The 15,788-nt window shown below is 36.4% G+C and overlaps 1 protein-coding gene and 1 non-coding gene across 2 annotated transcripts in view; both read left to right on the top strand.

The window, feature by feature from the left end:
* The window catches only part of LOC122205887, a 256,567-nt gene that overhangs the window by 127,733 nt on the left and 113,046 nt on the right, over positions 1-15,788 (top strand). Inside the window, exons 43-56 of the mRNA XM_042914498.1 lie at positions 1,767-1,820; positions 3,234-3,338; positions 4,036-4,089; positions 4,852-4,956; positions 5,557-5,610; positions 6,273-6,377; positions 6,934-6,987; positions 7,336-7,440; positions 8,871-8,924; positions 9,507-9,611; positions 10,438-10,491; positions 11,777-11,881; positions 12,550-12,603; positions 13,740-13,844. Coding sequence (XP_042770432.1) covers positions 1,767-1,820; positions 3,234-3,338; positions 4,036-4,089; positions 4,852-4,956; positions 5,557-5,610; positions 6,273-6,377; positions 6,934-6,987; positions 7,336-7,440; positions 8,871-8,924; positions 9,507-9,611; positions 10,438-10,491; positions 11,777-11,881; positions 12,550-12,603; positions 13,740-13,844 — 1,113 coding nt within the window. The remainder of the gene's footprint in view (positions 1-1,766; positions 1,821-3,233; positions 3,339-4,035; positions 4,090-4,851; positions 4,957-5,556; positions 5,611-6,272; positions 6,378-6,933; positions 6,988-7,335; positions 7,441-8,870; positions 8,925-9,506; positions 9,612-10,437; positions 10,492-11,776; positions 11,882-12,549; positions 12,604-13,739; positions 13,845-15,788) is intronic.
* LOC122207446 lies at positions 10,938-11,068 on the top strand. Its single transcript, XR_006196858.1, has one exon. It is a non-coding gene; the product is annotated as a small nucleolar RNA SNORA64/SNORA10 family (small nucleolar RNA).

A 15,788-nucleotide genomic window follows, 5' to 3' on the forward strand; every position in this document is an offset into this window, starting at 1 on the left:
CACCATTATAACCAGATCTGTAGGATGGACTATGCAACTTCCCAGGTGTTCTGGTTAGGCTTCTTGGTCAGATAAGGCTGGAAGCTATATTCATCCCTGGTCAGGGCTTTGAATTTCCTTCCCAGCCCAGTCTCTATATCATAGGCTCCTTTGCTGATAAGGCTTATTGGCTGGGTACCTGAGTCAGGCAGGAGTATCCATCAATATCCCTGGCCAGATAGTGCCACTAGCTCAGTTCTGCAGAGAGACAGAGCCAATGAGTGGGCTCTTCACTCAGGCACTGCTGTAAGAGGGGCTGTAGGGTAATGTACACAGTCTCTGGGATGCTCTCAATAGGTTTTCTGGTCAGGCAGGACAGAGGACTATCTATACTCAGCAATAGGCAGGAGCCATGAATTTGCTTCCTCATCTGGATGGGGTGATAGAAGAGGCTCCAAGGCCAGAAAGGCTTATTGGCTGGGGACCCAACTCAAGCAGAATGGTTCCCTGGCCAGAGGGACCACCATCTTGGCTCTGCAGATGGGCAAAACCACTGTGTCAGATATCTACTCAGGCACTGCTGCTAGGAGAAACAATCTGCCAAGATCCACGTGCTGGTTAATGTAAGCCATGTTTCCCTTCTCCATCTCATTCTGATCTCAAATGGTTAAGACCCACGGATACCTCCCCCCCCAATACCTATGGGACAGGACCCAAGTGGGCCTTCCAGGAAGCAACCCCCAACTCTGGAGGAGCTGGATGTCTACCTTGGGCTCTCTTTTTCCCACCAGAGAAACCATAGCTCTGGGAAGCCCTCTCAGTGCAGCACTATACTAGCCTGGGAGAGGGGCAGTGCAGCCAGAGCATAGCTGATTGTCTTACCCTTCTAATGTGGTCCTTCTCAGTCTCTGTGGTTCAGGGAGATTCATCAGCCTCACAACCATATCCTGGGATTTTCACAATGGTGTCTTGTCTGTGGATACTTGCAAGATGGTCTTTTTGTGAGGGGGACTGAAGTCAGGAAAAACTTATGTCACCGTCTTGATGACATCACTCTCTATATATTTCAATATAAATGTAATTTTGTAATAATAAAATTAATTATAATTTAAAGTTAAAGAAAATTAAAATAAAATGCAAATTGGTCCATATCATTCCTGAACTTATAACCACTCAATGATTCTATATAACCTAGTAGATAAAGGCTAAGCTTCTTAAAATTACTTACAAATCCCTTAATAATCGGAGTCCAACCTACTTCTCTTGTATGAACTTTCCTTTCCCAAATCCATACTTTATTCTTCTGCAGTGCTGAACCGACTATAGTTCTCCATGCACTGCATATGTATATGTTGTATATGTTGTACTCAGGTGTGGTTTTACTTTATATTTCTCAGCCCCTCTTCCATGTAGAAGACTCTTTCTATGCATTCCCCTTTCCTTTAGTTAAAATCTGATATTTTAACTTGTCCAGGCACTACATACTCTATGATGTATACATTTAACACCCTAGTTTGAATTAGTGGTTCCTATATGAGCTATGGCACTCATGGCTCACAGCAGTACCTGAAGTGCTACCAGAGAGCTGATAAATACCAATGATCCAGAAACACTGGAAAAATTGATCAGCTTAAATCCTTGAAATTCACAGATTTAATATAAGTATGTATAAAATTATGATATTAATGGAATTTATCTGGAATTTTCCATCAACATATATCCTTTGTATATGTTTTTTGGATTTCATGACATTGATTACATGTCTCAATTGTCCCTTCTCTTCATAGCTAATGGAAAAGTTGATCTGAATAAAGTGATGGATGGTGTGAAAGCTGTCACAGGTGATTGAGAAGTTAATGTAAACATAGGATCCTAATTTTTACAGTACTGTTTTTCTTCATGCCTTAATTGCTAGGCTAATTGTATCATTTTTACCTCCTATTTGTTTAAGGTTTTCATAACCAGTAGCCCAGAAATTGGAGAATTTTCTGATGTATTCTTCATGAATACACTTCATTTTCCTTATTTTAAGACAGCCAAAATGTACAATAAAGGGTGAAATGAATCTTTGGAAAAGACCCTGGTAATTACTTAAAGGAGAGGTGATACATTCTTCATGTCAATAGAATTATGAAGATAAGCCATCTGCAGCTTGAAAATTGACAAAAGAGATCTATAATACCCACTTTGTGTCATTGTCATTTTGAGTATGTTAGTCCAAGCCTCCCAAGAAGCAAAAGCCGGGGCAGGGTTAAACATGCCAGGACATTATTAGGGGAAATGACTGCGTAAGAGAAAATAAGGAGGATGCCTGAAAGGCTGGGAGGCTGTCAGACTGCAGGGCAAATCTGGCACCAGGTGAAGGAAAGAGGAAGAAATGTTTGGGCGGAAGCATCCTAGATTGTCGTGCAGTCTGAGGAGGGCCTGGCAAAAGTGCTTTCAAGAATCCTCTGGTTAGAATCACCATTCTGTATCTTCCAGGAACAGGGCTCCCCTAGTATCTTGGCTGCACTTGTGATTGGCCAGTGCCAATGATACATATGGCATTAGTGCAAAAAAACACAAGTTAATTTCAAAGCAGAAGGTGGGGCCCTTGGATAATTATGTTCTCCATAGTTGGAACTCCTGTGGATACATTCTCATGACCGCCGTTGAGAGTGCCATCTCTCTCTCTCTTGTTTTTTTATTAAGTATAATTTATTGTCAAATTGGTTTCCATACAACACCCAGTGCTCATCCCAACAGGTGCCCTCCTTGATGCCCATCACCCACTTTCCCCTCTCCCCTACCCCCGATCACCCCTCAGTATTGTTCTCAGTATTTAAGAGTGAGAGTGCCATCTCTTATTAGCCTTTAGAAAGCTGGGGCACCTGGGTGGCTCAATCGGTTAAGCGTCTGACTTCAGCTCAGGTCACGATCTCATGGTCCGTGAGTTCGAGCCCTGCGTCGGGCTCTGGGCTGATGGCTCAGAGCCTGGAGCCTGCTTCTGATTCTGTGTCTCCCTCTCTCTCTGCCCCTCCCCCATTTATGCTCTGTCTCTCTCTGTCTCAAAAATAAATAAACTTATTTTAAAAAAAGGCAATTATGTTTCCATAAATGACATTATCTCCATGTATTTGGGCAGAGCTCAGTGATCATTACTTTCCCCAGCTCATAATCCTATTGTTTTAGCATCATAATTTAGTTTAATTATTTGCAATAATTTGATTGTACTTAAATTCCATGTATGTCATTGTTTTGATCTTTTTGTTAAGGAGAAAATGTTGATGTCAGTAGCTTTAAAGCTGTTCTGGGAAACATGGGGATCGAGCTCAAAGGTAAAGAATGCTTGGAGCTGGTGAAAACTCTTCCTTTTAAGGGTAAGCATTTTAAATATTGATGTATTCAAAGAGTGGTTTTTTTTAAGTTTATTTATTCATATTGAGAAGGTGAGAGCATGTGTGAGTTGGGGAGGAGCAGAGAGAGAGGGAGAGCGAGAGAATCCCAAGCAGGCTCCGCACTGTCAGCACGGAGCTGGACTCGGAGCTTGATCTCACAACCCGTGAGATATGACCTGAGCCAAAACCAAGAGTTGGATGCTTAATTAACTGCGCCACCCAGCTGTCCCCAAAAAGAAGTTTTAGATTTCTGCGTCTGCGAGAAGCTCTAAAATTACCTCCATTTCCTAAGTTCTAGGATATAGAAAATCCATTTCAAAAAAAAAAAATGTTTTTTTAGAAAGTCCACTTATACCTGAAATGAATCCCTAAGTGGTTTTACTTTTAGATTAGGAAGCAGCATTTCCATTATGATTAGTCTTTTTATCAATAGGGAAAAACAAAAAAGGAAAAAACAAAGGTTAAACTGGGATTTGTGAAAGAAGAAAGGATTAATAATTGGAAGTGAATAAAGGCAGGATTGGGAAGAAGAACAGAGGTGTGCATGATGTGCTAAATTTCACCCAATTTTCTCTCAAATTTTATTAAAATAAGAGAAAACTCTCGAAAAGTCATTTTTCCTAATTTCTCTGTGATTTTCCACATTTCTCTGTGACTTAAATTCTGCCTTTTCTTACAGATGATGACAAGATCTTTCAAAACAGGTTGCTAGAAGTTGTGATGTCTCTAAAAGGTACGTGAGCGGCATAATGAGAGTGTAGACCAATATGGGATCCTTGCTTTTATACTGTTTCCAAGGTATTAGTGGTTGCTGCTATACTGATCATATATACTGATTGCAAATTTATGCTCCCACTGAAGATCAAGCTTCACGGTAGCTGCTGATCTTTTACTTTATATCTAGGAAGAAAGCCTTCTACTTTCTCAAGATTCTTCCAAACTTTTCAAGAGAAAAAATACCAGATTTCAAGTTTGCATAGCAAAATGTGACAGACAAGAATTAGTACTGATTCAGGGAATTTAATCAGCTGCAGATAAATACTAAACTGGGAATTCAGTCATCAAAACCTATTGTTTAGAAGTAAAAAATGTTTGCCTCCAGAACTAGAATTCACTTAGCATTTATTCAATGATATTTAAAACTTTGTATTTTGTAGTCTGATCCCCAAGACAAATCTCACGAGAAGTGACCTTCGTTCTAATGTCATAGTTGACTTTCTCTATAGGCATAATAAGGTCCTTAGTCTCTTGTTCTAAAATTGCTGTGGTTTTTTTTTTTTTCCACATTTTAGAACAAGGATTATTAACCTTACTACTAAGGGGGGTCTGTGAATAGGCTTTAGAGAATATATGACCCCCCCCTGAAATGATATGTAATCTTTGTGAACACTAGCATATAGCTCATGAAATTCACAACAGGGCATGTGTCTCTAAAAGGTTTATGAACCTCGTTTTTGAAGTTACATAATTTTCTTCATGGACTCTCTTTCCTTAGGTGGGAAAGTCAATGTCAACGACTTGAACGCAATACTGGATAATATGGGAATCAAGCTCTCAGATAAGGAACTTGAGGCTCTGACTCAAAATCTCCCTGGTGATGGTGAGCAAGTTTCCAGATACCATAGTTCCATTTTGGGAGAGCTTGGACAATAAAGGTTGCGGGGGAAAGGGCCCTTAGGAATGGTAATCTACACTGATAGTAAGAAGCTATAAATATGGGCAAAGCATGTAAACAGCATATAAGCAGCCAGCTACCAAGTCACTGTGAAAACATTGCCCTTTGTATGAATGTCTTTTATGTTCTTTACCCATATTATGGTCACTAGAAGACAGTCTTCCACATTTTAAAAAGAAAAATGCAGGCCACTTAGATGACGGTACTTCTGAATTTCTTCCCATTACTAATGCATATAGCTTTGAAATAGTATAGAACTATAAGTAAAATTAATATTTTTGAAATGGCATGTTGTTATGTTTAGGCTTTTCTTTCTAGTATTAATGAAGACAATGAAAACTGAATAAATTAATAGCCTAGAAAGATATTCTTCAGTAAATAGTTCTTAAGTAAGAATATATAAAGTACTTAAGATAATGCCTGGCACATAGTAAGTTAGGATTTATTATATTTACTCCCACATTGTCTTTCACGATATTTCATGAGTCTTTTATATCTCATTATGACTTTAATTTTCTTCTACAGTTGATAGGAGGACTTCTCCTAAAACACCGATGAAGGAACTGCAAACTTTTACAGGTAAATGAGAAGTTGATGTAAATCTAGGGTTTCAGTCCTTTATAATAGTTTTTTTCAGTGGTATTTCTGGTATCTTATAAATTCTGATGTTTTATTTTTAAATATATGAATCATGGATTGACATTAGGAAAGTTTCTACACTAGGATACAAGACTATATGTCAATTTTAAATCCTAAGTTTTCTGTTACTTGTGCAAGTAATATGCTTCGGGTCACAAATGTTTAAATGAAAAAAATCTAGAAATGTATAGAAAATGGCATGGTGAAGCTTAGAAATGATCAAGATAATGTATTCCTGATATCATCAATAATTCTTACCAAAGCAAATGTTTTTGAAGAATAATTTATATAAGAATCTGCATTATCTTAATTCACTCATCAGATTTTATTCTGAAAGTTGTTTTTTTCCAGCTTTAGGAAAAATGGTCTTTAATTTATAATAAATGTGGTAATTTATTACCATAAGATACCATAAGATACGCTTATAAAGATATGCTTTATTACCATAAGATATGCTCAAGGGTTCTGCAATTGAGAATATCTTCGCCTAACACCTCATCTTGAAATTAGGATATCATTAAACTTCATAGAACATATTTTACAACTTGATATAATACCAGAGTTCAGAAAGCTTATATGTCTATTGTTCCCTCTCTTAAAAGATGAGAAGGTTGATTCTAATGACCTGAAAATTTTCCTGGGAAGCCTGGGGATTGAGCTCACAGATCAGGAAAAAGAGAAGCTACTGAAAACACTGCCAATTGATGGTGAGATTGATAGAGGTGTCATGGAGGTCTTTTGTTGGTCTTTAGGTCTGTGTAAATATTTTCAACTTTGTTTCTATTTATTTTTCTCCAAAAGTATAGAAGAAAAAATATTAAATTGAGTTCTAAGTATATAGCAACCTGTCACTGTCGCTTAGAATTTATATTGGAAGTTAAATAACCCTTTAGATAAGAGTTGACATTAACAGCTAAACATATTGTTACCTATCAAGCTACTAATTTGTTCATATCATGAGAAGAGAAAAAAAAGATAAAGATTTGAGATCCATGACAAAAAAATAAAGATGGGAAGCAGAAATTTAAAAGCAAAGGGAAGCTATACTCATGTTTGAGCAAGGAGACTTCCTCAGGTACTGGAATAAAAAGGTTTGTCACAAGGAGAGAGGTTTCTGTTTCCAAACTTCATTATGTTAGATGAAATAAACTAAAAATTAGAGACAACTCTTCTTAAAATGTTATTTTTGAAATTATTTAATTCATACCATTTTGTGATTTCATGTTAATTTCCCCATTGCATGAATTATGGCTTTTCTTACAGCTGCTGGAAAGGTATATCACAACAGGTTGCTAAAGGGTGTGAAATCTCTCAATGGTGAGTAAGACCCAGTTAAAAGTCATACTGTCTGACATTCCCCAACTTGACACTTTTATTCCAATTATGAATCCTGGCTCCTCACTTTGGTATCATTCCTTATTTATGATTCTTGCGGTCTACCCACATTTTAACTGTAACAGTGTATATTTTATCTTGTAGGAAGTTCCATATGGAACTTGCATTTTTTTTTCAACTCTGTACACCCTATTTTTCTCTATGCACGAAAAAATCACTTCACCTTAAACAAACAAACATAATAAATAAATAAGTAGAAAGTTGATATGCATGCAGAATTTTGGCATAATACACTTTTTTTTCATGTTCCTACCTTCTGTCTTTCCTAAGGGGGAAAGGTTCATATAAATAACCTGGACAACACCCTTAAAAAATTGGGACTTGAGCTCACGGAAGAGGAACTTGCAAAGCTGTCAAAAAATCTACAAGTTGATGGTGAACACTACAGATGTCCTCAGGCCGTTTTTTAATTTTTCCTTTATGTCTTATATGTTTGAAAATAGATTTAATTGACAGATACATGTTAGAAAGCTTGGAGGAGAGCCCAATTTTATTTTTTTTACTTAAGTCTTTAATTTTAATTCCAATATAGTTAACATAGAAAATTATATTATTTCAGGTATATAATATATCAACAATTCTCTATATATGTGATAAGTATACTCTTTAGTCCCCATCACCTGTTTCACCCATTCCCCCACCCACCTCCCCTCTGGTAACTACCAGTTTGTTCTCTATAGTTAAGAGTCTACTTCTTGGTTTGTCTCTCTCTTCTTTTTTTTTTTCTTTGTTTACTCATTTTGTTTCTTAAATTTCACATATGAGTGAAATCATATAGTATTTGTCTTTAACATTTCTCTTAGCATTATACTCTTTAGCTCCATCCATGTTGTTGCAAATGGCAAGATTCCATTCTTTTTTAAGGCTGAATAATACTCCATCATACACACACACACACACACACACACACACACACACACACACACACACATATGTTCTACATCTTTATCCATTCATCTATTGATGGACACTTGGAGGAGAGCCCAATTTTAAAGTCAGAATAAATCTTGGATCTTCATTACAATTAACCTAAAACAGCATCACCTTTCCGTAAATATACCAAAAACTGCAGAGGGTGCTGTCAGGACTCTAATAGTCTAAACAATAAGAAAGCAAAATAATAGGGACCTGAAAATCTATTTATAGAGAAGTCAACAAGCCATTCTTCTATCTATCCTCCTGTCTAATGAAATCTTCATTCGAAAACGTGTTCAAAGATTTTTATCATAGTGCATGAGACCTTCAAGCTCCATCTGCCTGTGTGGACATATCTTCTCTCATTTTTCTACTGTTCCAGCCATGTTGAGCTGCTTGTAGTTTCACACACATAGCATGATGTCCCTGGACATTTTTCTCAACTTCTCCTCCATGTGAAGACTCTTTCATCCTTCCATATTTCATATCAACTGCTCTGATACATTAATGTAGTTCACACACATCTCCTGCAGGAAGCAATCTTAGAACATACCAAGCTGGATTAGTGGTCCCTTCCTCAGCTGTTTGTGGGTACATGAAGTAAAGTTACCAGAATACCTGGCCAACTCCAATAGTATCTTCAGCTATGGCTTATAATGGCATCCAAAATACTAGGAAGAGCACACTTTTCCTGACCCAGTTTCTAGTATACAAGAGACCTTTGTATTAATGGAGATCATCTTAACTCCCTGAGATCCAGGCATTTTCTAAATGGTCTCAGGTAAAATGAAGATGTAAGGAATTTTTAATGGAATTGTTTCCTTAAAATATATGTCTTAAATTTGTCTTCTGGGCTTCTGACATTATTTTCATTGTGCCTTTTCTTGTAGCTAATGGAATGGTTGGTCTGAAAGAGGTGATGGATGGAGTAAAAGCTACTACAGGTAAGAGAGAAATTATGAATCTAAAACATTTAGTATTTATAATAATTATATTTCATCATTATTCTTCAATTGCCATATTAGTTATGGCATTTATTTCTTTGTTCATTAAATTACTAGCAACTCATTTGTTTTCTGGTATATTTTTTATTTGTATATTTTGCTCTTCTCTTTTTTAGAATGGCCAAACTCTGTACTAGTGAAATAATATATGAAGTAAAATTTTGATAAAGACTACAGATAACTGACAAAAAATGAGACTAACAGATCTTACCTTATTTTATACATTTATTTGAATAAGTAATTTATAATATTCCAATTGAATAGCAGATACATAATGGAAATCTCACAGGGTTCAGAGTTGCCTTGCTATTGTCATTGTGACTGTGACTTCTTTTATTAGCACTTAGAGATCAAATTCTTTTTCTGTGAAAGTCATCGTCAGTATATTTGGAGAGGTCTCATTGGCCTATGCTCTTTATTCTGTACCGATTCAATCTACATAGCCATAGATTAATTTTCCCTGTTTGGAGTCATTAGATGACCCTTTAAATTCGTATATGTAATGATGTCTATTTTTTTAAGGAGGGGAGGTTGATGTCAAAGATGTGAAAGCTATTCTGAAAAACATGGGAATAGAGTTCACAGATAAGGAACGTTTGAAGCTGCTGAAAAATCTGCCTTTCAATGGTAGGCATTTATATACTGATGTGACCTTAAAGTGTTCTTTGAAGCTTTTAAAGATTTTTTAATTTAAATTCCAGTTAGTTAACATACAGTGTAATACTAGTTTCAGGTGTACAACTTGGTGATTCAACACATCCACACATCACCCTGTGCTCATCACAAGTGCCCTCCTTCATCCCCATCACCCGTGTCACCCTTCCCTCACCATCTTCCCCTCTGGTGACCATCAGTTTGTTCCCTATAGTTAGGAGTCTGTTTCTTGGTTTGCCTTTCTTTTTTACCCCGTGTTTGTTTTGTCTCCTCTTAAGCTTTTTTTTTTTTTTTTTAGAAACTCAAACTATCCCCATTTGCTAATATGCAACAGTAAATAAACAAGCAAATGCCAAACAAAATAATTTAAATGTTCACTTATTCTAGAGGGAAATTTCCATCTATACAGTTTAACTCTCTGTTTTGGAATAATCATCCCCATGATGCTGACTCATGCCATCAAGGGGACTACATTTCTGAGGCTACCCTTACCTTTTTAGATACCTATAGGCAATTGTGGGAAGCAACCAAGGGAAAGAAGTGGTGTTAGACCGGAAGGGGATAAAAGGTCAGAGGTGATATTTTCCAAAAAAGCTGTGCATGTTATAGAGTGCCTTGTATGCTAAATTTTAGATAGACTTACCATATTATAAACTTTCCCTAATTTTCTCTCAAACTTTATTTTAATGAGGGAAGTTTCTAGGGCAAATCATGAAAATCTCAGTTTTACTAGAGTTTTAGTGAATAGCCACATCATTTCTCTATGACCTTAATTGTGTTCTTTTTTTTTTTTTTATAGATGATAACAAGGTCTTTAAGAACAGGTTGCTAGATGGTGTGAAGTCCCTTAAAGGTGAGTGAGAAACATAATAAGAATACAAATGAATATGAGATCTTCATTTTATACTGTTTCCAAGATGTGAATTTGAATGCTGCCATCTGTCATATGTACTGATTGCAAATGTATGCTTTTTTGGACCTCAATCTTTATTTTAGCAGTTGAATCTGATGTTCTATCTTGGAAGTGGAAGTAAAGCACCACACTTTCTTGTCATTTTCGAAATTTTCAGGAAGAGAAATATCAAATTTCATGTTTACATGGGAAAAAATATAAATGATTAGCAGTGATTCAGAGAACTTAATAAATAGAAAAAACTAAATTGGAAGTTCATTCATCAAAAGTCAACCTACTATTGTTTAGAACTACATAATGTTTGCCTCCAGTACCAGAATTCCCTAAGCATTCATCGAACATCATTTTTTTCAACCAGATTTTTTTTTAATTCATTAAGAAAATTGATTCTCTCAGCTCCGCTTAATCATACTCGGTGTGTGGTTGGCGTGTTTTCAGAGAAAGAGAGAGGAAGGCTCTCCTAATGCACGGCAGACCGGCCCCAAGTGGCCTCTCTGTTCCTAGGAGTGCAACAGTGTAAAAAAAAAAAAAAAAAAAAAAAAGAAAATTGAGGCTGGCAAGAGTGATAGCCCTCAGCTTTACATCTTCAATCCCTCCCTATTCAGGTATCTTTAAGCACACCCATGTTAGTATAAAGGATGAGTGAGAAGTCCCTCTTCCTCCTCAAAGCTTACCAGGATGCCCTTGACTCCACTGTCTCCCATATCTTTTAAGACCTTGCCCCACTGGCCATTTTCAACCTCTTCAGCCCATTTACATGTTCAACGTACACCATCCTATAAAATAAGCAAACTAGAACTCTCCACACCCCTTTTTGGCCACAACTCAATCTCTTTCTTCCCTTTTTCATCCATTTCTTGAGAGACTTTTCTGTACTCTGAGCCCATATTTCTGTACCTAATTCTCAAACTAATTTCAGTATTAAATGCCATTTAAAACCTTGTGTTTCTGTAGGCTGGTCCCCAAGACAAGTCTCAAGGGAAGTAGCCATAGTTCTAAATTTGTAATTGACTGCTTAAAATATTTTGTCTCTGTGCTAAAATTGTTGAACATTAATTTATTTTTTTCACTTTAGAGCAAACATTTTCTGTTTGGTCCGAAGCAAATTTTGTGAATAATGATCTACTGCTTAAGAAATTCACAATGTGATATGTGTATCAAAAAAGTGTAAGAACTTCTCTTTTGAAGTCATTTAATATTCTTTATGGACTGTCACTTTTCTTAGGTGGGAAGGTCAATATGAACAACCTGGGCACTGTTCTGAACAACCTGGGGATAAAGCTTGCAGATACGGAACTTAAAGATCTGGCTGAAAACATGCATGTTGATGGTAAGCATATTATCATATATACTAGTTAACCCTGGAGAGAGGTTAGTTACAAGAAACTTGGGGGGGGGGGGAAATGCCCCTTTTCATAGGGAAAAGGGAAGGCCCAAGAGCAGTGTGAGACACCATATCAATGACTAAAACACAGAGAATGTCATTTGAGTTTATGAGTATCCAGTTAGCAAAGTCAAAATTAAACCAGTTTTTTATATGTGTGATATGTGTGACTTTTATGTTCTCTGTAAGTATCATGTTTAGTAGTTGAGTCTTTCCAGTTTTGAATACAAGAATGCAGATTCTTTAGACACATTCACTTCTAAGTAACTTCCCCTTACTAACACAAATAAATTTGAGATATTATAGGCCAAACTGCACCATTGCGATAGCGTGGTTTTCATGTTTAGAATTTTCTTGTTATTCATGCTTGTCTTAGAATAAAAGTTGAGTAGAATAATAATCTAAAAAGTGTGTTCAAAAATATTTGTTTAAATAAATGTTAGCAATTATGATGGGGCCTGACACATAGTTAAGTGCAACTGTTATAGTTCTTCCCATGTTTTCCCACAAACTTTTGTATTATATCTAGAATGTAATATTTGAAGTCTATATAATATATGAGATCCATAATATATGGGATCTATAATATACTGCGATTTTATCTTCTCTTATAGTTGATGAGAAAATTCCTCTAGAAACACTGATGGAAAACATCACAGATTTTACAGGTGACTGAAAAGTTACTATAAAATTAGGATTCCAATTATCTACATTAAATTTTGGTTTTTGCTAATATTTCCTGGTACTTCATCACTGACTTGTAAATTCTGGCATTTCTCTATATTTATTAATGAAATATTTGCTTCTAGTGTTACATGTATTGATATAAAATTATCTGATTTTGCAATGAAATTACCATACTATTTCTTGCTTTCAAATTCTACAATCTCTGTTGTTTATGCCAATAATGTAATTCACTTCGCCAGTGTTTAATAACCACAGTATAGAATGGCACAGCAAATTAGAGAGTGAAGCCTAAAATTGATGGAAGTAATGAATTTATTGTATTTATCATATAATTCTTATTTTTTAAATTAAAATACTTTTTCAAAGAAAAATTCATATAAGCATCTTTTTTTTTTTTTTTAATTTTTTTTTTTAACATTTATTTATTTTTGAGACAGAGAGAGACAGAGCATGAATGGGGGAGGGTCAGAGAGAGGGGGAGACACAGAATCAGAAGCAGGCTCCAGGCTGTCAGCACAGAGCCCGACGCGGGGCTCGAACCCACAGACTGTGAGATCATGACCTGAGCCGAAGTCAGCCGCTTAACCGACTGAGCCACCCAGGTGCCCCAAAGCATCTATTTTGTTAATTAATAGATCAAATTTCAATCTGAAAGTAGTCTGTCCTGATTTTAGAAGACTCTCTTGTTCACATTAAGAAAATAAATTTGACCTATCATCTACATTGATTCTGTAGTTGAAAATGTTTGTTTGTTTTTATTACTGTAGTTTTCAGTCTGAAAACAAGGAGATGGTATTAATTATCCTAAAATAACTTTTTTCATTAGAAATAATTACTATTATCTGGAGGCGCCTGGGTGGCTCAGTCGGTTAATCGTCCGACTTCAGCTCAGGTCATGATCTCGCAGCTTGTGAGTTCAAGCCCCGCATCAGGCTCTGTGCTGACAGCTCAGGGCCTGGAGCCTGCTTCAGATTCTGTGTCTCCCTCTTTCTCTGCCCCTTGCCCACTCGCTCTCTCTCTCAAAAATAAGTGATAAGACATTTAAAAACTTTAAAAAAAAAGAAATGATTACTGCTATCTGAAATGAAGATGTATACCAAATTTCTTATTTTCAAAGGTGAGAAGATTGAATCTAGTGAGCTAAAAAATGTTCTGGGAAATCTCGGAATTGAGCTCACAGATAAGGAACTAGAGAAGCTGCTGAAAATACTGCCAATTGATGGTGAGTCATACAAGTGTCTGTGGGAGCTTCCAGGGAAATTAGATTTTTACAGATCTGCATGAAAATTTTCACTTCTTCTCAAACATGATGGAACATTTTTAAAAAACTAAAATGTAAGCTACATCTTAAAACAGTAAGTGTCGTTTAGAGTTTATTTTAGAAGCCAAGCAACTCCTCAGATGTAAGTTGCCATCAGAGCCAACAAATGTCTACTGTCACCCTTCAGGGCTTATACCATAAGAAGGAAAAAGAGAGGGATAAGCGGGCAATGGAAGAAATTAAAAATAAAAGTCAGAATTAAAAAGAAAGGAAAGAGATATTTGTACAGTACAGTAGGCCCACTCAAGGGGACCAGCTTATCATATTGAAAAAGCCTTCTCTTCCTTAATTTCACTGTTCTATAAAGATGAAAATTTTAGGTGAAACATTTTTTAAAAAATTTTTAATGTTTATTTTTTTTTGAGAGACACAGAGTGATAGAGCACGAGCAGGGGAGGGGCAGAGAGAGAGAGGGAGACACAGAATCCGAAGCAGGCTCCAGACTCTGAGTTGTCAGCACAGAGCCTGACGCGAGGCTCAAATCACAAACTGCGAGATCACGACCTGAGCCGAAGTCAGACGCTTAGCCACCTGAGTCATCCAGGCACCCCATAAGTGAAATATTTATAATGGTACTACTGAGTTATCATCCACATATTGTACAAGTAACCCAATATAGCATACAATTAAGTGAATTCTGATGTATTCACCACATTCATCACAACAATCAATTTTAGAACATTTTTATTATCCCAGAAAGATATTCCATACCTATTAACAGTCACCTCCCAATTTCTCCATCTCCCTCAGCCCTGGGCAACCACTAATCTATTTTCTGTCTCCATCAGTTTCCCTATTCTGGATATTCCACATAAATAGAATCATATAATATGTGGTCCGTAGTGACTAGTTTCACTTAACATAATGTTTTCCAGGTTTATCTCTGTCCTGTTATGTATTAATACAGTTGATGCTTGAACAACACAGGGGTAAAGAGCGCTGACTCCCTGTGCAGTCAAAAATCTGTGTATAACTTTTGACTCTCCAAAAACTTAACTACTAATTGCTTGCTGATGACCAGAAGCCTAACTGATAACATAAAGTCAATTAACATACATTTTGTTGTTATATGTATTATATACCCTATTCTTACAATAGGTAAGCCAGAGAAAATAAAATGCTAATAAGAAAATCATAAGGTGGGGCACCTGGGTGGCTCAGTCAGTTAAGCGTCTGACTTGAGCTCAGGTCATGATCTCATGGTTTGTGGGTTCGAGCCCTGCATCAGGATCTGTGCTGACAGCTCTCTCTCAAAACTAAATCAACATTAAAAAAATAATTTAAGAAAATCCTAAGGAAGAGGAAATACATTTACAGTGCTATACGATAAAAAAAAAACCACGTATAAATGGACCTGCACAGTTCAAACCTCTGTTTTTCTAAAGTCAACTGTACTTTGTTTCTTTTCACTGCTGAAAAATAGGCTATTCTATGGATATAACACATTTTATTTATCCATTCATCGGTTGATACGCATTTGGATTGTTTCCACATTTTAGGCTATTATGAATAATTCTCCTATGAACGTTCATGTACAAGTTTTTACATGGGTATATATTTTCATTTGTCTTGGGTATATACCTAAGAGAGAAATTGTTGGGTCATATGGTAATTCTGTCTTTCACCTTTTGAGGAAGTGCAGGCTGTTTTCCAAAGAGGCTGCATTACTTTCCATTTCCACCAGCAGTGCATCAGAGTTCCAGTTCCTCCACATCCTGGTCAACACTTGTTACTTCTGTCCTTTGATAATATCTTAGTGGGTATGAGGTGGTATCTTATCTGGTTTCGACTTGCATTACCCTGATTGCTAATGATGTTAAGCATCTTTTCATGTGAATATTGGCT

Source organism: Panthera leo, chromosome E1 (assembly GCF_018350215.1).
Source record: "Panthera leo isolate Ple1 chromosome E1, P.leo_Ple1_pat1.1, whole genome shotgun sequence".
In the NCBI taxonomy this organism is placed as follows: Eukaryota; Metazoa; Chordata; class Mammalia; order Carnivora; family Felidae; genus Panthera; species Panthera leo.